The 24,410-nt window shown below is 37.4% G+C and overlaps 1 protein-coding gene across 3 annotated transcripts; it reads left to right on the top strand.

Annotated features, from left to right (window-relative positions):
* Window positions 1-1,007: 1,007 nt before the first annotated feature.
* On the top strand, window positions 1,008-24,022 carry LOC148430184 (TNF receptor-associated factor 2-like). 3 transcript variants are annotated; one of them, XM_088415783.1, is made up of 10 exons: window positions 1,008-1,438; window positions 2,889-2,967; window positions 3,277-3,375; window positions 7,669-7,830; window positions 13,737-13,811; window positions 13,953-14,027; window positions 15,866-16,351; window positions 17,328-17,505; window positions 17,602-17,750; window positions 23,435-24,022. In XM_088415783.1, exons 1-10 carry the CDS (start codon window positions 1,251-1,253, stop codon window positions 23,651-23,653), a joined length of 1,710 nt encoding a protein of 569 aa, XP_088271909.1. In that variant the 5' UTR covers window positions 1,008-1,250; the 3' UTR covers window positions 23,654-24,022. The 3 variants fall into 3 exon arrangements, with proteins under 3 accessions (XP_088271909.1, XP_088271917.1, XP_088271925.1); XM_088415791.1 differs by lacking the exon at window positions 13,953-14,027 and having other exon boundaries at window positions 1,009-1,438; XM_088415799.1 differs by lacking the exons at window positions 13,737-13,811; window positions 13,953-14,027 and having other exon boundaries at window positions 1,010-1,438.
* The last annotated feature ends 388 nt before the right edge of the window (window positions 24,023-24,410 follow it).

Genomic DNA, 24,410 nt, shown 5'->3' with positions numbered 1-24,410 from the left:
TAACTTATGTGCATTGTGAAGGAAGGCATGTCATTAAGATTCATAGCAACACTTCCTGTGACACCTACGAAATAAAATGTCCAGCTCTGAGGACACTAGCGCAACTTAATTGTGACTAGCAGCAACAACAGCAATGCATTTACCTGCACATGTTTGACATTATTGTGTTTCGCGCCTGTTTATTTCTTCTCATCTCTTTTTCCAAATGACAAAATCCATTTTGATAACTGAGACAAATAACCCCCTTGTGTGTATTAAAGGATGTATGTGTAATTTTTCACATGCGCCCATAAGAGCTTTAGGGGCATTACTGTAAATGCAACAATACACACTCCTCCTCAAACTATAACAGACATGGCAACCTCTAAAGGAGTGCCACTCCCATGTAGTATAATTTAATGGTAGATAGACCTACAATTATATTCAAAACATACGTTTGGTTGTTAAGAACACATTTATTTGCAAGTTTTTAAAATTTATAATAATGTATTCATTTTTAATGAAAAACGGTCTAAATCTTACCTATTGTCACTAAAGGCTTTGTGGATTAACCGGAAGTAAATGCCAGAGAGCAGATTTTTTTTTTTTTTACTACAAGTGAAATCTAAAGGGAATGTGTATTTCCATATACAAGTAATATCTATCTGATAAATCTCTCCATAAAAAGGTGTTCTTAAAAAACAGCTGGATTGAGGATAACATTGAAATTCCAACCGACCATGATTTAAGCTTTTATAAGAATTTAGACTATTATTATTATTATTATTATTATTATTATTATTAATTTATGTCAGAACATATTTGGATGTTTTTTAAACGCCAGGCCAAACAGTTCAAGGCGGAGTTTACGTATGAATGACGTCTTTTGGTGAGCCTCACCCATATCCTTCTTCTTGGCTTCCTGATCCTTTTTTACACTCTTCTGTTGTGGGTTATCCCCCTAGAGGTAGGGAAAAACATTGCACCAGTCAATCGTCACACAGCATCCCCAGTTGGTACTGTAAATCACATGTAATCGGGATCTTTTTTTTTTCATAACGGCTACACTCTCGCTCGCTCTCTCTCTCTCTCTCTCTCTCTCTCTCTCTCTCTTTTTTTTTTGCTGATAGAGGACTGTATTTTAGGCAGTAGTCCAGGGGAAATGAGTATTTATTGCTTGGTATGGTCAAATCCACTTTTAGCTGATTCTTACTTTGCTTTTTTGAACACACTCAAGTGGGTGGGAACCCCTATTTTCTTCAAGGGGAGTAATGGCTGCACAGGAACCGTGTCCACCATCTTCCCTGGAAGGAGACAAACCGGGCTTCCCAAAGAAAATTTTGGCCAACAATCTCGAGGACAAGCATTTGTGTAATTGTTGCCTGAAAATTCTGCGAAGGCCCTTACAAGCGCAATGTGGTCACCGCTTTTGTTCTTTCTGTTTCAACAAAATAGTGAGGTGGGTATAGTGTCATGGTTTCTGGGGAGCTAGCTAGTCTTACATTTATTTGTAGCATTCTCTTTAAGCATCATTTTAACGCGTGTACGTTGTCATGGGCAACGAACTATCCTAAAATATATTTTGCAAACACATGCTTGGATCATAACTTTTTTACCTTAGGACAAGGACGATAACATGTATATTTCCAACGTCCCCATATGGACGTTGACTGCGATGTTGTATCGCGTTCTGTTTTGAGAAACTGTTAGCTCAATAGAATATTCCTAATGAGTTAGCAGACATCATTTATACAGTACATTCATCGATTTGCTAACGAACGTTTTGAACAGCAATTTTGCGGGGCGTTTGGATGACTTTAGGTGCATACACCTGTATTACGTTGTTGTTGAAAAGACAAAGCACAAAAAGCGGATTGGCAGCTATGTTTTTCCAGTATTTGAACCAAATAAGCAACGAACCAAATACGATTGTCAGACTGCATAAAACATCGCTTTACATTAATTATAACTTATAGTACAATGAGAGTTAAGGGCATTGTATGACAGTGGCTTTCAAGCAAGCTGATAATAACTCATTTCCACACCTCATGCGCCTTACATTCAATTTCATAATTTGTAACAAGGCATTTCATAATTTGTAACAGCCTTGTAATCGTATCAGGGGATTCTTTGTCAAGTTGTGATACACTTTTCAAAATGTAATTCTTTTGTGTACACTGTACATGATATGTACAATATGTAGCAACATGAGATTTAAAATTAGTAGAATGTCAAATTGCAAAGTGTGTTAGGAAATACCACTTCAACCTGTATACAGCTTAAATTTTGAAATTCAGATGAGGCATTCAAGATAAATTGAGCCTTTTGTGCGAATGAAAAACAGTATTTTGGAAAATCATGTCCTATTATAACTTAACTTTCTCACCTTTTCTATTTTGCTTTCTACTCAGGGAACACCCATCTTCGATTCTGACAAGTTTCAATCAAAACAATCAACAATTTTTTGAAGCAGGCCAAAATTCTGATACATCAACATGTTAAAATTAATGTTGCGCTTCAAACGCCGACACTTGACCAAAAAAGTCCACTTAACTAGTGCAGATGAAAGATTAAGGAGAAATGCAGAGTGACCAACAACACTGTATGAAAGCAATCAATTGTTATTTGGTGGATTTACTTATGGTGTATTATAAAAGCATTGGAGGTTCTCATTTCTAGTTTATTTTGTTTTATTTATTTATTTTTGTTTACACAAAGATTACGTCTTATCATATTGCTATTATATGTAAATGAAAATGAATTGGTGATTTAATCTATTTTGAGGATACTATATTATTACCTGCCATTTATTCCAATACGTCCATTGCAAACCGTAAAATAGATTAGATGGGTACCAGTTAGATAAGTACAGCCCACAAAAAATTTATTTGTGGAATAATGTGTTGTAGTTCTGGACCTGAGAAATGCAACGCTTGCATCAAAGAAGACTTATTTGAGGAACCCACCTCGATCCTCAAACAAGGAGGTGTAAGTATTTTTTTTTTTAACCCTAAATGGTTTTATAAATTAAAGGAAATTAGCACTGAAGTGATGAAATGTGGGAATATACTTTCAAGAGCACTGCAGCATCACAGTACTTTTACTTTGTGAATAGCCAATACAACAAAAACCATGATTGCTTACCACTTATGCTCGGTATTTTACAGATATTTTTGGTATGATCCTTTGAAAACTGTAGCAGAGTAACAGAACCCTCCAAAATATAATGAAAACACACACACACACACACCAGCCAGCTAATAGTCTGGAGACTCTAACCCTAACCCTTGCTTCCAGGCTTTTCCAGATAACGCAGCCCGGAGAGAAGTGGAGGCCTTAGCAGCCATTTGTCCCAACGAAGGATGCACGTGGACTGGAACTATTAAAGATTTTGAGGTGTGTATTACTGCAAGAATTTTAAAACAGATATTATTGGTAGGGCTGTCATTAAATTCTTTTAAATTTGATTATTCTATCTATTATTCAGCCAAATAATCTAGTATTTGCCCCACATGCCCACACGGTTAAAAAAAAAAATACTAAGTTTGAACATGAGTTTTTAATCCTCAACTAAGGTTGAATGTGAGTTGAAGTGATTGGATGTAACTACTTTGTATCAGTGGCGGTCCGTGACTTTCACACGTACGCCTTCGGTAATGTCAGACTCGAATAAATACCCCTCATGCGCACACGTACGCATTACTGGGCTACACAGGCTATTTTCTGGAGCTATTAAACGTCAATAAACCCACATCAGCCATTAAAACTTGTCATACGTGATGCTGTCAAAACTTAAAATAAATAAATAAATAAATAAAATATCCACAAAATTTTATGAAGTCCAAATTACAAATCGCAGTTTAATTAAAGAAGAACATCATTTTATTTCTTTATTATTGAGTATTAACAGTATAAAATAACACAAACATATTAAAAATGAAACAATAAATAAAGAAAAGGCCCTCACCAAACGGAGGTCAAATCGATCAGTCTTTTCAATATTTCCCGATTTTTCTTGACCTCTTCATGCTCTCTCTTCGCACTTAGATGTACTGTGTATCCACTCGGGTGTTCCCAAAAGTTTTTTAAAAGCACCGTAGCGCATTGAGGAGCTCTCTTTACCTTCAAACTGAGATGTACAATACTGTATATCCACTCGGGTGTCCTAAAAAGTTTTTAAAACCACCGTAGCGTGTGTCCAGCCGTGCTGACGGTCCACCACTGCTCAGTATATAATGCCGTATATAATAGTGTACATTTTACAAATTTTACACACCAACAAAATTTGTTTATGTTAACCGTTACTGATCGAGGTTAGCATTACCATGCTATCCATTACCATTTTAAGTCAACAAATACTACCATTTAGTTTACACCTACATAAAGTTGTATGTGTCTTGCAAGTATAGTGGTGTCCTTAAACTCGATTCTTCAACTATAGTATTTTCTGAGGAAATTTGAGAATGGAACTGCCCAACTGCTATGTGTGGAGACAGGACATTTGCCGTCAAGATGCCATAGCCCGTGTCATCTGAGTGAGCCAGACTATTCGGAACAGTGCTTCAAAAACCCCAGACAATTCTTTGTGATTGTGATGACATACAAGGTTTCATGCAGGAAAATGAAACACTGGAAATTGTGTAACTTTTAAAAATATTTGACGTTGTGTCAAGCTGTAAATTGCCGAAAGGAGATGCCAAACGCTCAACAGAGTCTTGGCTTTTTCTACAATCAGGGTATATGTACCCTGGACGTATGTGAAGGCACTCCAGTAGTACGTGAGTGTTTAAAATATATTTTAAAAGTAGTATCCATGAAAAAAATCCTTAAAACAATCACTTATTGGAATTCAGTAAAACATACTCTAAAGGATTTTACATTCAGCAGGCTATTCAATGTCATTATTGTCAAAATCCAGTCTCCATCAGTCGAATGGGTGGCCCTAAACTTTCATGCCACCTGCTAAACACTTAAAAACTTGATTTAAAATGGATTTCTTTTTGAGAACAGGCCTTTGCGATGATTTATGTGCATAAGTCTTTATTTTAAATGACTTTTTTTTTTCCCAACTAGTTCAAGGGAAACCATTATACAAATGACATTACAATTTAATAAATCAAAACAACGTGTGCAGAGCAGTTTTGTTTTTGTTCTTTTTCCTATTCCTCCCAGACAAAAATGCTTAGTGCTCATCAAGGGGTACTTGGCTGAAACAAAACTATTTCAGTGAGGGTACATAATCTGAAATCAGATTGAGAAACACTGAGTTGGACAACTTCAATAGACTTTGCCCAACAAGTAAGAGACACAAATCTAAGACTGAATCTATCGATGTAATGTTAGAATATAAAGAATATGAATATAAGAATATGAAAGAATCATCTTGAGGATTGTAGCAGCTATGACTCTAGTTGATCACCGTATTTCACCATTGTGGTCTTTATAAGACTGCGAGGCTTAGATTCATTCAAAATGAATATGACAAAGGCCACAAAAGTTTCACAAGGCTTTTTCATCTTTAGCAATGAGGTCAATAAGTTCCTGCTCTTCTCTTATGTCTTCTTCCTCTTCTTCTTACCGACAAGCAGACTGGGCACATTTTGTGCTTGTTAGCTATACCAGCCCACTACTGGTTAAAATTAGTACAACAAAAACTGAGCTACTGTATTTTATATTCCTTGTAGTGACAGGTTATATTCTCAGATAATAAAGCTCTATTGCTTTAGGGGAAGTTTTTTGTTTGTTTGTAGTAATATCGTCTTTAAAGAATGTCTGCTCACTACTAAGTCAGTGTTTTTAAGAACACAAATAGAATCAACCATTCAGCCGCTAGGTGGTGCACTAAGACAAGCAACCAAACCAAATGTCCAAACTCAATGCATCGTTTTTTTGTGCCACTGTTGTGGCTGTGACTGTTTTGTCCCTTTTTTGTTTATTTATTTATTTATTTATTTTTTTTAAACTAGGAAATAATCCCAAACTTGTGATATACAGTGTTTTCTCCCATGCAGCCTTTTCAACACTGCATACATCTGCAAGAAAGGGCCGTGTAGAAAACAACGGCGCAAACATGGTCCCAGCTGACCTTTGAGGCGGATATTTATGATGGACTTATTTTTAAAGTAAACTTAAACTGTGTTGATAGACACCGAATAAAATAAGTGTTGGACTCAGAACAGAAACTAAACCAAAAAGTAACAAAAGGAAAAGAGCTTTCATAACAAGTGGTGCACATAGCACGTGATTGAACAGTAGTTCAAGTGAATGCAAACAAACTCGATATAGGTCTAATTACAAACTAAGGGGGGCATTGGTGAGAAGGAGCCAATGCAAATGTAATTCAAGAATGCAGTACAAAAGGAGAATGGAACCGACATGACATGTCGACGTCACAATAACGTAAAGATATAAAGCAGCAAAATAAAACTACTACGGATAAAACACATAGGATGAAAAAAGTAGCAAAAGAATTAGATGCAGGAAGTACTCACAAAAGTCCCAAGGTGACAACTGAGGGAAAAAAAAACCCTGATGAGAACAACAAAAGTGCCAAACAAGAGCATAACGCGGAGAAAACTCTGAGAACAAGGTGGTGCGGATAATCTAGCAGTAATTTATTCAAGCAGTCATTGTTCTGTCCCAGCTGCTTTTAAATAGTGGATTAGTCATTGCGCTCAGGTGTGCAGCCAGTAGCTCCGCCGCCCCCCTCAGGAATTAGACACCTCTGCATTGCTAGGCACACCCCACCAGGGGAAGACAGAACAGGACACCACTTAAACAATTGATTAACTTTTTTTCCCAGCCCGAAAGAAATTTGCATGTTATAACACAATTGCATGCTCATTCAATACAGTATACAAGGCCTGACCAAATATTTTTGCCCCAAGAACAAGTTTTCCATCAAGCCAACTTTCTGCGTCCAACCGCGTTCTGCCTGTCAAGCCACGATATCCTAGTCAACGCCAAACTTTTCGAAGAAGTCATCTAATCCTTCAAAATGAACTGTACTTATGGTACAGGTAACTCATGATGCGGACGTCATTGCTACAATTTATTTTGAAGTTCTTTTCTGGAAGCTTTGTCACGACAACACTCACCAACTTCATAATGTTTGGTCCGCAGAGTAAGAAGCCTCCGTTGTGACAACACAATGCTGGTCTGAAATCAAATGACGTTCACACAGTATTGCTTGGAAATGAAGTTCAAGTTGTCAATTCAGGGCACTAAATAAATAAACATGCAATGATATACAATGCAGTGCATCATAAAACACGTTGTCAATTTTGCCGATAATTTAAGACTTTTTAATGTGCCTTATGGTCGTGAAAATACACATTTTATACTGTGGTCAATAGTGCTAGTGGGACACATATTACTGATTTAACTGGTAACAGAGGATGCAGGCCGCTGAAAATTTGAACACGGGTCGCAATTAGCCCGCAGGCTGGACTTTGGACATGCCTGAAGTAAGAGATTCTCCAGGAGAAAATATACTGCATCAGGCCTCCAGCAACATAACTAAAAAATGAGCTCGGACAAATTGTCATCCCTGAGTGTAAACCTTATCAGAAATTAATTGTTGATGTTTTTCAAGTCAAAACCTAACCTGGAATTGTGACGCTTTAAAATGTGTTTGTTTTTTTCTTGTCTGTTTATTGATTTCAAAACTTTGTTGCTAATTCCCTGCAGGCTTGCCATGAGGTCCAATGTGACTTTGCCATCATCTTGTGCCCTTCCTGCAAAGAGTTGATGAGAGCCAATGAACAGGAACGCCATGATGAGCGAGACTGTCCTGAGAGGACACTCAACTGCAAATATTGTAAAGAACCATTCCTTTTAAAGAACATCAAGGTGAGATGTTTCACCATCCTTACTTTTTTTGTGGAATTACTTTTTAAAAAAATATTATGCTATTGTGAGAGGAAGTTCTTATGAGTAGTCTCTATTGGTGTTATGGTTCATTCTTCCAAACACGAGTTTCCACTAAATTATGGTGTTAATTTAAGTGTGAGGTGTGTGTTTCTATTTGGGGTTCAACTGCGTGATTGATGAGTCCATGTGTCCACTTTACCTCTGATGATTATCGCTTGAGCTTGATTCATCGGAAATCATGTGTTTTGGCTGTTTTAACATGGATGAATCGCAATTATTAACAGATTAACAGATGGTCACTCAGTGCAGCCATATTGCAGCAGTGCCTCAATCTTGTGGAATTATTCTAATGTAGAGCTACATGATTATGGCCAAAATAATAATCACTATTATTTTGGTCAATATCGAAATCATGATTATTCATCATGTTTGGTCAAACATGTTTATTTACAGAATTGCCCTTTTTCAAAACAAGCAGTATATGAACAAGGCTTCGAGGCTTGATACTTAGAAATAATAATAAATTAAAATAAGTAAAGTAAATAATAATTGATGGCAAAATCTTGGCACACACGGCAACACAGCTAACTTATTTGCTGAGTGCAAACCAATGAAAAAATAAGCCTCCATAGAACCAAGCACATTATTTACTTTTAAGCAAATTTTAATCAATTAGCAGTCAAAATGTCATTTCCGGTAATTTCAAACCAAATTTCTTCCAATTTTTCGACAATCGGATTTTTCAAAATGGGTCACCATTGACAGCTAAGCACCGTAAATATTAGGAATCAGGTGAGAAACTCAACGCCATTTCACACATTAAGGGACAGTGTGTAACATTTAGATCGTTTCTCAATAAAAAGGAATAAATTCAATTATAGTGAATTTCAAAAACTTGCAAATTAATGTGTTCTTAATGACCAACAGTATGTTTTAAATGTAATCATAGGTCTAGTTATCATCAAATTATATAACATGGGGGGGTGGCACTTCCGCGGAGGTGGTCATGTTTGTTATAGCTACGGACAATGGGAAATGCAGCACCTCCTGTTGTCTGTACTGAAAAACGCTCTAAATCTCACTCACTCTCCTTTAAATAATAATAATTCAGATGTAGCACGTCAAGCTCTACGCGAGGCGTTCTGTCGCGAGGTCAAGATGAAGTTCACTTTTCACGCAACAGTGTCATGCGAGGGAAGGGGCGTGAGCTTGCTGTGCACTTTACAGTGGATCCGGAAAGGAGAGCATTGCTGGGAACTTTCACTTTTTGGGGATATGTCAGAGCCAATATTTTCTCAGACAGCACCTTTCTTCTTCTTTTTTTACACTGCGTGTCCCTCGCTTTACGGCAATACTCGTCTGCCAAAAAAAAAAAAAAAAAGTTTCAATGTCGCAATCAAGTGGCCGACACCGTGCTAAATACTGTGCTGTCAGTGCTGCACTATTGTTAGCTTAGCACAGTAACTACGGTTCAACAGCTGTTAAAAAAGGAAGCAAATGTACATATCAGTTGTCCAAAGTTCTCCCTCGCCTTTCTACATGCCAGGTGAGTGCTCTTGCTTGGCTCCGTTTTTGTATTAAAAGCTCAGCTGGCCGTGTTGGGTTGCTCCAGTGACCGCAAACCGGTCAGCATGATTCATTCCTGCCCCCTGTGTGAGTCGTTGAACATGACCAAAGCTGATTTTAAAACCTTAGCTAAAGTGTAAAAAACCTGGGGTTTTATGCACTTTAGCTAATTATAAAGGTTTCTTTCTGACATACGATGATTTCGGTTTACAATCCCAACACCAGAACGGATTAATTTCGTATGATGGGGGTCCACTGTATCTATGTATGTATAGAAAAAGTAAATACAAAATGAAATGACTTTTATTATAATAATGATAATGATGTCAGCATCTCAGCATATCTCAGTGGTACTGTCAGGCCTTCTCTGCTGGCCTAACAGTACCACTGAGATATATACAGGTTACGGCGTCCCTGGCTTACGTGTTTTTCATGTTACAAAGTGTAATACAAAGTGGAGGTTTTTAATATCTTCTTTGCAGCATTTTTCTGCTTTATGGCATCAACATCACTTAGAAAATTCAGACTTGGCAGTCGGTGCGCGCGTGTATAACTCTGCAAATCGCAACACACTCATATGTCACTACACGCGTCACTGCATACATCACTAAAACGCTGGTCTGCTATTGGTTGGCGTCATGGCGTCCCTAAGATGCTGGTCTGCTATTGGTCAGCGTCACTGCGTCCAACGATATTGGTCTGCTATTGGTTGGCATCATGGTGTCACTAAGATATGCTAAAGACTTGATCTCATGTGAGTGCTTACAATATCGTATTTATTGTGCATTTTAGTGCTCAATTCAAACCTTAGTTGGTAAACCATGGGTCCCAAAATTGCTAGTGATGTTAAAGGGAGAAAGAAGTAAGAAGATGATTAGAGCACTTACTATCCGATTTATATATATATATATATATATATATATATATATATATATATATATATATATATATATATATATATATATATATATATATATATATATATATATGTTTTAACCTGGGGTTTTATACACTTTAGCTAATTATTATAAAGGTTTCTTTCCGACATACGATGATTTTGGCTTACAATTCCAACTCCAGAACACATTAATTTTGTATGGTGGTCGTCCACTGTGTGTATGTATATATAGAAAAAATAAATACAAAATAAAATGACTTTTATTATAGTAATGATAATGATGTCAGGTTATATTAGGTCAGCAGAGAAGCCCTTGCAGGCTCTGATGGCCCACCAGTGGTATTACCACATAGCTCCACAGAATAAATCAGGTGTTGCAGTCTCTTTCTAAATGTGACCTTTCTATCATTCAATGCATCAATTATAGCACAAAATATTTTTATTTCATTGACCCTATGAATTTCACAAATTTGACTTGATGCTTGGTTTGCTTGATGACAAAGATTCTTTTCTTTAAATTTAAAGATGATTAGTATCCCCCCCTCCACATAACCGCAACAATATGTTATTCGATATGCGTTGTACAAATGCCTCTAAAAGTACCATAATTTTGTCATTACACTTGTACTGGAAGAAGTATGGTAATATAAATAGTTTGGGAACATCATGTAACGTAATAAGCAGAATCAAGCTTGATTAAAAGGGTATTATGTTGAATTTATATTCTACCAGCTTACAGGTAACAACTATTTTTGGAATTGATACATTCTAAGGCTATATTGGGCTCATTAACTACTTGGTTAAGGGCGGCTATTTTTCATCACTCCCAAGACATCACAAATCTCTGATGTTCCTTATTTATACAATCACAGCACTGTGAAATATTGTAAGGAGTGAAATCTAGTGGTTAAATGTAACGGGACAAAAATATTGACTCATAGTGAGTCAGCGTTTAAACATACCACTGAACCATAGTTGAGAAAAAACAAGTATATAATGTGTGCACTAGTATTTATCACTCTTCCTACAGATAACCTTTTCAATTGTTCAATTGAAATAAGAAGTGGTTTGACAGAAACAAATTATCATTAAATCTAAACAAAACTAAATTTATGTTATTCGGGAATTCTTAGAGGGACTTTCAAGCACTAATACAGGTAGATGGGATTGACATTAAGAGGGTTCACGAAAATAAATTTCTTTGTGTAATTATGGATGATAAACTATAATGGAAAGATCACATAAAACATGTGCAAAACAAATTGTCGCGGAGAATCTCAGTACTCTAAGTAAAGCAAAACACTTTCTGGACCACAAATCATTCTCTACAATTCTCTAAGATTACCATATTTAAGGTACTGTGCAGACATCTGGGGCAATACTTATAAATGTACATTACAACCACTGTCTATCCTGCAAAAAAAAAGCCATAAGGATAATTCATAACACTGGTTACAGACAACATACAAATCATCTATTCTTAAAATCAGAAACATTGAAACTCACTGATCTGGTTTATTTTCAAACAGCACAAATCATGTATAAAGCAACAATCTACTTCCGGGAAATATTCACAAACTGTTTTTTCAAAGAGAAGGGGGATATAATCTGAGGGGGGAACTGGATTTTAAACATCTCTGTGCTCGTACACGTTAAAATCTTTCAGTATTTCAATATGTGGAGTGAAACTGTGGAACAGACTGACGGGGGAGCTGAAGCAATGTCCAAGCATGAGCAAGTTCAAACAGTGGTACAAACACATAGTATTCACAAGGTGTAGGGAAGAAGAAGTGTGTGACAAGCATTAGTGTTCTCATATATTGTCTGTCTACTTGTTTATTTATTTTATTTGTTCCTTATTTTGGGAACATTCATGTTATGAGTGTGTGATTAAAAAAAAAAACAGGATACATAGAAAAGATACATATTAACTATTAAGTGGAGAAGGGGTAGGATTAAATAAGTTTATGCTTCCTCCTACTCCTTTTCGAACATGTTAAGCCAATGTTGTTTCAACTGTTTTCATTTTTCGATTGTTCTTTTGTTTGTTTGCTTGTTTTTTGTTTTTGTTATTTTGTATAATCGCATGTTCGAAATAAAGCATTAATTAATTCATTAATTCATTCTTGCACTCACACTCAATTCAATTTCTTACTTTTTGTGTTCACAAGTTACATCTACTGCAATGTACGGTTTTTACCAGAACACCTTTAGTAAGTTGAACCGTAAATTCAATTGGGTCACTGTAAAACAAAACGTTTTTTTGTTTTCTTTTAGGTTTTTCTTCTTTTTTTTTAACTCTTTTTTTAACTCCAGTTTTATGAGTTAATACCTGTGAAATATTCTTTCACTCTAGTTGCAGGCACTATTTTTGTCCAGTCTATTCTTGCTCGTGATTTAGCAGAACTCGAAAGCCACATGCAAACCATATTCTGTGACATGAGCCGCTGCTAAGTTGTTGTGTATCATCATTTTATGCACCTACAAGTCTCATTTAACGTGTGGGGGAATCTGGCAGATGACTGCAATTGTCCGAGTGTGTTTTATTTTACAATCCCATGGTGCACCTGACAATTTCGTGACTGAAGTAGACACGTTTACTGAAACAAGGTGTAGGTTTTGGCATAGCTAGTGTAAAATAAGCTTGACAGTAATCAGTTCCTTGAACTTGTTCATATAATCATTTTCTAGCTTTGGCACACCTGCTGTGAAGTGGGTGTCAAATGGAAACTTGTGATGGCTCTAGCCAATTTTATGTCATCCATCAATGAAGATCATATTGCAGTTCTTTGCAAACATACTTTGCATGCTTGAATCTCTTGCATAGACTTAAGCAGGTCACAGATACTTCTTCCAATGTCAAACCCCATGCTTGCTTAATTTTTAAAGAAATGAGATGAGCCGCTTCTGTTGGCCACAAAGCCAGTATGTTCACACCTAGAACAGCACAAGATGCCTGTTCCTAACCATACACTACTGTGAAAATTCCCAAAACAACGAAAACTCTTCTGTTACCACATTTGGATCACGCTCACCATATAACATCCACTGGGCCTGGATGTCGAGCCCACAGAATTAAGCTTTGGGTTCTTCAGAGAGGAATGTGTTGTTGTCTTTATTCAAAATAACAAAAAAGCAACAGTGGATAATGCTGATGTCAAGAATGATTATGCTTTAAATGTATTTTTTGACCAAATGACATAACGTTAAGCACATTCAAACTTGAGTATTTTCACTAAATGTATTGTTACGTTTCTACTCAATAATTTTAATTCTAAAATAACACAATTAATAAAATTGTAGTGCCGTAAGTAGGAAACTATGCCAGATAATTTGTATTAAAATGATTAAAATAATAGTTATACAGCAATTACAATACTATGTCAGGCATCTGAATGTTCTTTTGTAATTTGTTTTTTAGGCTCATGATGAAATTTGCCCGAAGTACCCAATGATCTGTGAAGGTTGCGCAAAGAAAAAGATACCCAGAGAAAAGGTATCCCAAATATGGTCCTTAAATCTTTTTTTTTTTTTTTTAAATATTTAATTCTCCTCATTTACTCTCATTTAGCTGGGGATCTAACACAACTAAGTAATCTGTAGATCATTAGCTTCTTTAATTTGTTTTGTTTTGCAGTATATGGACCATATTAAGTTCTGCAGTAAATTTAAAGCACCGTGCAGATTTCATGTTGTTGGCTGCGATGCGTCTGTAAGTAGACATTTTCATCATAATTTGCTGTGTGTGACACAACCTAACGTAATAACTGCTGAATCATTTTTCAACGTAAAGACGTCAACATCTTTACATCATAGTGACACTCGTGGCAAGACCATAGCAAAACTTTCTTGGCAATGCATCAGATCATTTATGATTGGAAATCAACAGTTATTCAACAGTTATTACAGATTGCTGCCAAATATACATTATATTTCCCTTTTTTTTTTTTTTTTTACTACTTCTCTGAGATTGATTATTTAGAACTATCAAAACCTTTGATGCTAAACCACATAGTATAATTTTACCTCCAAGTGCAAGGTAGGTCACAGAGAAACAATCATTTTACTACAATTGTTGACACAGGATGCCAAAATAATTTACTTCTAACACTTTTTTTAAAGCAAATACAATATACTACTGTACTTTCTCTTGGTTGAAGCCTGTAATGAAAGAACAAAATATGTAATAATTAACAGTTTTTAAAATGCCTATCAATTAGTTTATAAGAGCATTACATGACAATGAACTGCTGCGCATCCTATGAAGTTAAGAGACTAAGGGGCATTTGTAACTCCTGTGTTTTAAGATATGGCCTGTGGCCCTATGGTAAGCAGTGGGGCATCTAGAGGAGTCAATAAATACCATTACTGGCTCATGACACATCTTAAAACCTCATTTTCCCATTACAAACAGCTCTCAATCATGACTATCCTCAATTATGAAACAGTCCCATTGAAATGTTGTGGTATTGTTGCATATTTAAAAAAAAAAATACATTTTTAATTACAGTGTTCCCTTGTTTTTCGCAGTTAAAACCCCCCCGCAAAAAGTGAAATTGACGTAGTGTGTCAGTCTGTGTTGTCACTGTTTTATCTGCCTATACCCCTCACTTCTCCCCAACATGTAATTCTCCACACAGCTCAAGCACACAGAGCCTGAGCCTGAAGTTGTGTAGTTGTTGCCGAAACACCCTTAAATAGTGCCATATTTAGAAGAGCAGTGGTTTTGTTTTAAGCAAAAGTGCCTTCATTTGAATGAGATTGTGTATTAGAGCTGTTAGATTGTTTTAGACTCCACAATAGGACAGAGAATGGGAGTGTTGCAATGCATCATGCACTGCAGTGAAGCGACGGTCCTTTGGGAACCAAAGCGAGGGAACACTGTACATTTTATTTTTTTGTCTGTTCAGTGTCAATGTTATAAGTTGAACATACTCTATAAGTGTGAATATAGTGTGTGTATACTGTATGCTTAAAATTGAAATTATTATGGCTAACACTTTTTTTCTTAACTTTTTTTTTTTTATTATTCATTCATCACCATCTTACTTTGGCTGAAGTTGCGTATCCTAGGGGTCACAAACATGATGCGCACAGGCGGCAGGGAGCCGCTAAGGGAACACCTGCATGTAACTGGCTGGCCTCTTCTAACAATAGTACACTAATTAAATAGGATATTTGTATTTCCTATGACTGTTGTAGACAATATTGTTTGAAAATGTAAACACTTGTTAAGATTTATTGGACTCAAATGTTGCATTATGTACATCTTTTCTACATTGTCAACAAATTAATTGTTGGTAATTACGGTGACAGCTCATTGCCATGATAAGTTTGTTCACATAGATGAATGACAATTATGAATAATGACATAATGAAAGATGATTTGAGCAAATGTGTAAGATCAGAATGTTTTTTCAAACTTGTAGCAATAATCAGTACCCAATGAGAAGCTTCGTCTCAAAAAGATTGTTGATCCCTGGGGCTTTTTGTGAGGGCTCTTATGTTCTTAGTACATTATACAGTATTTTTTTTTTTTCTAATATATAGATGGAGAAGGAGAAGATCCATGATCACGAGCGTCAATGTTCGTATGAACACCTCAACCTGCTTCTGCATTTCATCATGGGCATCAAGGTGAGCCTGGAGAGCCTACAGCCTCAGAGTCTGGAAATAGCTGGCCACAAGCTGCAGGAGCTCCATCAGTCCCTCAGAGACTTAGAACTCAAGATGAGCCAGCTTGGAGGAAGTGGCTCTACAGCTTCTGTACAGGGTGCATGTGCACAGACCCTCAGCACCTCCTTCGCACCACTGCCCAGCACCTTTGGCGCTGCATTAGAGCTGCAGCTCCAAAGTGAAAAGACCAAGGTAGTCGAGCTGAGCCGACGGTGCCAAGAACTGGAGCTTAAAGTGAATACGTTTGAGAACATTGTTTGCGTCCTCAATCGAGAGATGGAACGCTCCTATGCCACCATGGAAGCCTACAATCGGCAACATAGACTGGACCAGGACAAAATTGAGATCCTTAATAACAAGGTGACAAATGTAACGCTGGAATTGTATTGAATTTTACTTAAATGTGATTAGTTGTATATAAAAAAAATGTAATTATTAATGGGTTAAAGCAGGCATGTTCCACTTTTTCCCCCCATGTTGCTGTTCTGTATGAATGGCATGACATGGAATACAAGGAGAGAATTTTTCCCCTTTTATTAATGTCTCTCAAAGATCATTTTAGAGCCATAACATGCTTGGCACATCTTTTGTAAAGCTGTTCTGCAAGTCAGCTTGTGAAGGTAAAAAGTCACCCAGACTGACTTTTTCTGCCCCCCTTCTGTTCAAAGCAGTTTTCACTGTCTCAACAAATATTTATGCTGCTCCAGATACCAGCGTAGTTATCTGATGGCAAAACATGTTATGTCGTAGTGGAAAAGCACACATAGTTGCTACAGTACCCCATATTGTTGGGTTTTGTTTGAAAGACTTAAGTCGTTTTTTGCATTTTGCTGAATCAATGGCTCTCAAAAGAGTTAACTCTTTATTCAAATACAGTAATACTGTATTATTCTAGGGAAAACAACAGCCAAACTGTAGCTGTACATGCTGACAAGAAGCATACACATTGGTTATTCAGGAAACTTTGAGCTTTGAGCTTCTCTTATAGATTTTAAGTCATGTCATTCAGTAGGCTGTGACTCCCATTTTTGTTTCAAATTCCAGGAGGATGCTTCTGATTAATATAATGAAACAGTTACAGTAGTCATGTCTGAAACACAGAGGCGAGTGTGAGACATAGTTACATGTTAAATACAGCAAAAATCAACCTATCATTGTAGAAACGTGTATGTGTGTGTGTATATATATATATATATATATATATATATATATATATATATATATATATATATATATATATATATATATATATATATATATATATAAAATTTATGAATATATCATAAAGTTGTGTCTACTGTGTTGATAGCCTAATCGTTTTGTTAACGTGGTAAAGGTTCGTCAGCTGGAGAGAACTGTGAGCCTGAGGGACTTGTCCATCGTCGAGATGGAGGGGAAGATAAAGGAGATGTCAGCAGCCACGTATGATGGGATCTTTGTGTGGAAAATCTCAGATTTTACAAAGAAGAGGCAAGATGCTGTCGCTGGCCGTGCTCCTGCTATGTTTTCTCCTGGTAATTATCTCATGATGAACATTTGGATTATTTTATCAACACTAATGAGTTTCATATTTCTTCCAATGTTGTAACATATATTCTCATGTTTTCTAGCTTTTTACACTAGTAAATATGGCTACAAGATGTGCTTACGTATCTACCTAAATGGAGATGGAACAGGAAGAGGGACTCATTTATCGCTGTTCTTTGTGGTGATGAGAGGACACAGTGACGCACTCCTTAAGTGGCCTTTTAATCAGAAGGTAATAATGAATACTCATAGACGAGATAGTAAGTAAAATGTCATAAGAAGTTTATAATTTTTTTATGCAAACATCTAAAATTTACACAATTGGTGATATAAAGATAATCCATAGTGGAGTTAATTTCTATAACCTGATGTTTTTCAAATTGTGTAATAATTCCTCATGATATGATAAGACATTGTGATGTCACATTTTAGTAAACAACAGACAATTGGAAAAACTCATCTGGGCTGTGTCACTCACATCTATAGATTTGTCCAACTGCAGTGAGGGACAAGAATCTGACTCAGTCAGCTTACCTAGGATTGCAGTGCACATCGCTTCTCCTTTCATACAGGGAAGAGTAAAATTACGCAGGCAGAATAGACAGATTTACCAAGCAGTAACTATGGGGCGAGATCTGTGTTTTTGTTGTTGTTGTTGTTGTTTTTTAAATAGCTTGTTGGCCCAGAAGTGCAATGAGACATACGGGGGGGTCCTCGACTAATGACGCTGATCCGTTCTTAAGACGCGGTGTAACCCGAATTTCAGTGTAAGTCGGAACACCATAAATAGATTACGCTATACGTACTGAATTTTACTGTAAAGTATTGTACTGTAATTAAATGTAACAAATGACAAAACAACAGTACAGCAGACCCCCGTGTTACAGCGTCCCTGGCTTACGTTTTTTTCATTTTGCAATGTGGAATACTGAGTTTTTTCGTCCCCTCCTTATGGTGTTTTCTCAGTTTTGCGACAAAATCAACTGTTATGACCCTAGGGGGTTGGCTGTATTTGTGTTGTTTTGTTTTTTCTGCAGGCGTTTTTAGGGAATTGCACTTATTTTCTGTTGCTGTCACATGACGGAGATGCTGGTCTTCTATTGGTCAGCCTCACTCATTTCAAAATGGCGAAACGGTCAAGCTTTGTTCTATTGCGAGGGGTTACAAAACCGTATTTATAGTGCATTTTACTGCTTGATTCAAACTTGAAAGGGTTAGCCATGGGTCCCAAGATTGCTAGTGATTTTAAGAGAGAAGTACGAAGATGATTTATATGGAAACGATGCTGGAGATAACCCTTATTTGGGAATCTGGGCGTAACAAGCGGCACTCAAAGGTAAATAAATCCTTTCTATATTTTTTATTTATGATGTTTTCTGATTGTAAACATGTATATTATATATGTTGTTGTTGTTGTTGTTTTTTAAATAGCTTGTTGGCCCAGAAGTGCAATGAGACATACGGGGGGTCTATTTTGGTCCCAGTTTTTAATATGTATGTACAATTTTGATGTTTTTACCTGGGGTTCTAAACGCATCAGCTATTTAACGTAGGTTTTGATTGCCTGCCATACGGTGATTTCGCCTTATGAGCCCAGCCGTGGAACGGATTAATCCCATAACACGGGGGCCCACTGTATTAGAAAAATAGAAAACAATTCCTTAAACAACCCTAATGAACCTATCCATGTTAGCACCCTGAGCCTCGAAAGTTGCCAATGCAAAACTTTTTGACAAACCCTGCCTGGCTCTATGGTGGGGGTTTCTTCTTCTTCCCCTTTAATATGCTTCTCCAGCTGTATCAGGTCCCCAGCAGATAACTCCTCTCCATGGGATTCCAGCAGCTCTGTAATGACATCAACCTCCATATCCAGATTGATGTCCTTACTCAGGGCAACAATGTCTTGATAACATGGTGAACTGTGTCCTCAAACCCATGGAAATCATTTACAAATTGAGGACACGGTTTCCTCCAAACACCGTTCATGTTTGTAATCTTTACCTCCTCCCAGGAATCAGCAATATTTCTAACAACATCAAGGATGTTGTAGGACTTGCATAAGTCCTTCAGAGTCAAGTCCTTTTTCGTTTCAGTTGCCTGTAATGCCATAGCAATTGTCCTTCGGAGGTAGTAGGCCTTGAACGAAGCAATCACTCCTTGGTCCATAGATTGTAAGAGGGCCGTGGTATTAGGTGGAAGGTAAACCACCTTGACATTAGGGTGAAAGTCTCCCAGGTCGCAACACCTTAAAGGGTGCAATGCCGCGCCACGCTAAGCACAAAATGTTTGATAAACCAACACTGCAAGTGTCACCCATGCCTTCTTATTTGCCTTCCAAATGACAGGGAGTTGACTCTTCCAAATGCCCTTGAGTGCCCTTGGATTTTCAGCCTGAAACACCTGTGTGAAGGCAATCATATATTCGGCGGTATCATTATGTGTTTATTTCTTGTCTAAAATAGCATGCATTGCTATCCATCTAAGCAGTCCGAGTTCATTACACCTTAGTCCTTAGATAAAGCTATTGATGCAGGAAAGTGTGAACTGGAACCTTGCCCCAGCTGTTGGTAGCGCCCGGCTGGTGCTTTTTGTTATGTCTTGTGCAATTATGGGGCACGTAACCTTGAAACATCGTAAATCGGGACTGTCGTAACCCAAGGACCCCCCTTCCAGGTCAATGCGCTGCCTGTCAAGACAATGAATTAAAGTTAAACAGCCAAACATGAGAAAGCCAACCAATGCAAAATAAACTGCATTGGACAACATGTCAATGTTCAAACGTTTAGTTATCACCGGTGTTGGGTAAGTGACCTCAAAACTGTAATGCGTTATTTATTACTTTTTACTGTCATTTCAAAGTAATTAATTACATGACAATATTACTCTATTTGAAATGTAATGCAACACATTACTATTGCATTACTTGTATATTACACTCACCAACATAACTGGAAATATGGATTTGCCTTTCTAAATGTTGCTCATTACACACCGTACACATCTAGTTGAAGGTTGGCTTAAGACTAAAAACAGTACAAATCATTTTATCTGTATTGTATTGTAAAGCTTTAAAGACATGAAAAAATACAGAATCTTTTTTATGTATTTTAATCCCATTATTACTTAGCTTCACAGCATAGTGATGCATTGTTTATATGCTTTAGAAAAACTGTTAGTGCATTCCACAATTTCAATGTTAATATTCAAATTCAAGTTCAGTCATCTAGGTTAGGGACAGACGTTTAAAAAAAATAGATGGTTTCGGTGGGGTTAATGTTAGCAGCTAGCTTACGTCATCATCATTATTTTACCGCTGAACGTGAGTTTTTGTATGCTTCATCTTCAATCATAGACGATTATTTATTGAAATTGTACAGTGAAAATGAGCGTTCACTTTCAGGCTAAAACTGCAATTTAATGCTTTGTGTTACTGTGATTTGTAATGAATACAATATTACTGTTTTTTTGTGTAATAATAGTGTAATAATATTTTACACTACCACGTTACAGCAAAAAGTTACTTTGGTAATGGTAATTACAGTGATCCCTCGCTACTTCGCGCTTCGCCTATCGCGCCCTCAGTGCATTGCAGATTTTTTGGGGGGATGAAAACAATTATAATGCGGAGAGACGTGCCAGATAGGCAAGTTATCTATAAATGCACTTGTCACTGGCACTCCTTGGAAATCGAACTACTACTGCAGTACACATATTTACTTTAATCTTAAATGATTAAACCTTATACCGTAAATGTACTGATATGCCCTCTGTTTTCCATGTCTTCCGTGTCTAGTCACGTGCCTATACGTTTAGCACTTCCTCGGACGTCCGATTAGAGCGAGTAACAAGAAGCTTACCGAACATAATTGAAACGCAGAGTTTACACTTTAAATTCCAATTTATTACAAAAGGCAAGAGGATCCAAAAGCTTGCTTTCGTGTCTCCTGTGTCTCTCCTGTAACCGCCTGTGTGCGCTCAGCTCAGCACACACGCATACGTTACGAACCTGCTAGTAAGCACATTGATTGACAGCTTGGTCTCTGGGAGCTGATCACGTGACTTGTAGGCATGCAAGTACATAGACAGCAATTGAGAAATGCACAGCTTTGGAAATCGGACTTTTACCGAGATTTCTTTTGTAATAATTTGAAATTTCAAGTGTGTTGCGATGATATAAGAGGCTTCACTTTAATTTGATGTCTAGGCTGCTGCTCGCGAGAGTTCAAAAGATGGAAAGTGGTAACTACTGTTCAGTTCGTGTATAAGGTTTAATTATTTAAGATTTAAGTAAATATGTGTACAATACTGCACTAATATTTTTCTTTTTCTCAATAACATGCATAGAATGAAGACTTTTCACATATATATATATATATATATATATATATATATATATATATATATATATACACACACACACAGTGGGCCCCCGGGTTACGAACTTAATCCGTTCAGCGGCTACGCTCGTAACTCGAACTGCTCGTATGACGGGCAATCCAAACCTATGTTAATCCATGAATGCGTGCAACGCATGCAAAAACCTTAGGTAAAAACATCACGACTTTATACACATGTTAAAGATGAGTAACATTATCACCTGCACAGTTACATTAAATAACATATACAAAGGACTAATGACATTTACCTTTAGAGCGACGTGACTTGAGCTGGATGGAGGCGGAGGGGAGCAGCGACCAACCCGCATAGTTACGCTGATATGCTATTGCTCTTACAATGTCACAGTCACTGTTTTAGTCACGGTGTCAGTCACGGAAATGCTAAAACATATCACCCTCTTACTTCTTCCTTTACCGCTACTAGCAATTTTAGAAGCTACGTCTAACAGATAAAGTTTGTAAAGTCTTCACAACATTCCTTCCTTCCGTTTTTCACTCATTTTCTCTCCTTCCTTCCATCTCGACCAGCTGTGCCATCAAGCTAGATAAAGGCGTTTGGCCAATAGCATATCGGCATTTCTGTGATTGACGTGACGCCGGCCAATAGCATCTCCGTGAGTGAGACCGGGTGACCTTAATCGACCAATAGCATATGGCGTCTCCGTGACTGACTCCGTGACTGACACCGTGACTGAGGCAGTGACTGTGACGTTGTAAGAGCAATATCGTTCACGTTACTGTCACAAGCGTCAACTGCTGATTTTGTTGATGCAGCTAAGCGAAAATATATTTGCATACACAATGGCCGGCATGTCGGATTGTTTGCAAGACGAAAGGTTTGCTCGTAAGTGGGGGGCAAAATTCTCCGTGGTCCACGCTCGTAAATCGAATTGTTCGTAAAACAGGGTGTTCGTAAACCGGGGGCCGACTGTATATATCTATATATTGTGTGTGTGCGTGTGTGTGTGTGTGAGGGGGCTATATTGCGGTTTTCACTTATCGCGGGTGGGTTACGGTCGCAATTAACCGCGAAAAACGAGGGATCACTGTACTCCCAACACCAGCCATGACAAGTTCATTATTTCGTGGGCGACCCGGTACCCGATGATCCACGAACCGGTACCGGGCCGCATATCGACGGTTGGGGACCTCTTCACTTGACCACATCTCTTACAGGCGCACACATCAAAAAGAAAATACTGCAGTGTGTTTATGACTTGCCATAATTATACTTGAGAGTTTTTTTATTCTTTTTTTGCATTCTCTTTTATATACAATACAATAGTGCTGATTTTCTTTAATAAAAGCATTGTGGTGGTGTTTTGGGGATAGGAGGGCTGAAATGGGCTTTTCAATTTCATTTGGGAAATTTGAGTTGGTATATGATCATTTGAGTTCCAAAATTGTTTACGAAGCAGATTAATCTCTATTTCAAATTACCACTGTATGATAACTGTCTTAACTTTGTAATGCATTTTGATACATTTGTTTTATCTAAGCGTGCCACATCTTTACCCAGGTCACCCTAATGCTGCTCGACCAGAACAACAGGGAGCACATAATCGATGCTTTCCGGCCTGACATCTCATCCTCGTCCTTCCAGAGGCCCGTCAGCGATATGAACATTGCCAGTGGTTGCCCACTTTTTTGTCCACTTTCCAAGTTGGACTCTAAAAACTCTTACATTCGCGATGACACCATCTTTATCAAGGCAATCGTTGACCTCAATGGGCTCTAGGTTGTAATCAAGCATATGTATTACCAGTGCCATTTTTCTCTAGTGTTTTTGTCATTTGGCAATATGCAAGAGATATGAAATTAACTTGTGGCAGGCATTAGGACTCTGCCTCAGACCCAGTAGGCAAGTTGGAAGACACTCTGAAGCTTTGAACCTTGTGTTGTATTTTTTGATGATGTGAACATTGTTGGACAGTTTTTGTGTTGAATAGTGAAGAGTAAAGACGTATACTAAAACAGCATCGTGTTTCTTCATCTTGCCACATTGGTGACCCTGACGTGATCCAATGTGGCAAGATGAAGAAACAGACGATGCTGTTCTAGCATGTCTTTACTCCGCACTTGTCATCACAAAAACTGTCCAACATTGTTCACACCTCAAAGAATAAAACTCAGGGTTCAAAGCTTCAAAGTGCCTTTCAACTTGCCTACTGGGTGTGAGGCAGAGTCCTAATGCCCGCCACACTGTCACTTTATTTCTCATGGTTCATCAAAGAAGATGTTTTAAAAACATAATCACAAATATTTATTTCCCACCCAAATATATTGTTGACTCAACCAGTACTACCAGGAACTGGTCTTTTTTACTTTGACCATCACAAATTAGCTAGTTAATGAAATAAATACAGTACGACATTGTGCCTGCTTCATGTTATGTTGTTGACACTCATAATGTTCATAAGATTCAGGAAAACTAGACCAAGATTTAGTGTAGCTCAGTTTAACACCTATGTTTGAGTTTCCCCTGGAAAATGAGT

This window comes from Hippichthys cyanospilos, chromosome 1 (assembly GCF_059441005.1).
Source record: "Hippichthys cyanospilos isolate Australia breed blue-spotted pipefish chromosome 1, RoL_Hcya_1.0, whole genome shotgun sequence".
Lineage (NCBI taxonomy): Eukaryota > Metazoa > Chordata > Actinopteri > Syngnathiformes > Syngnathidae > Hippichthys > Hippichthys cyanospilos.
The sequence above is the reverse complement of the archived record's forward strand: the minus strand, read 5'-3'. Positions and strand labels throughout refer to the sequence as shown.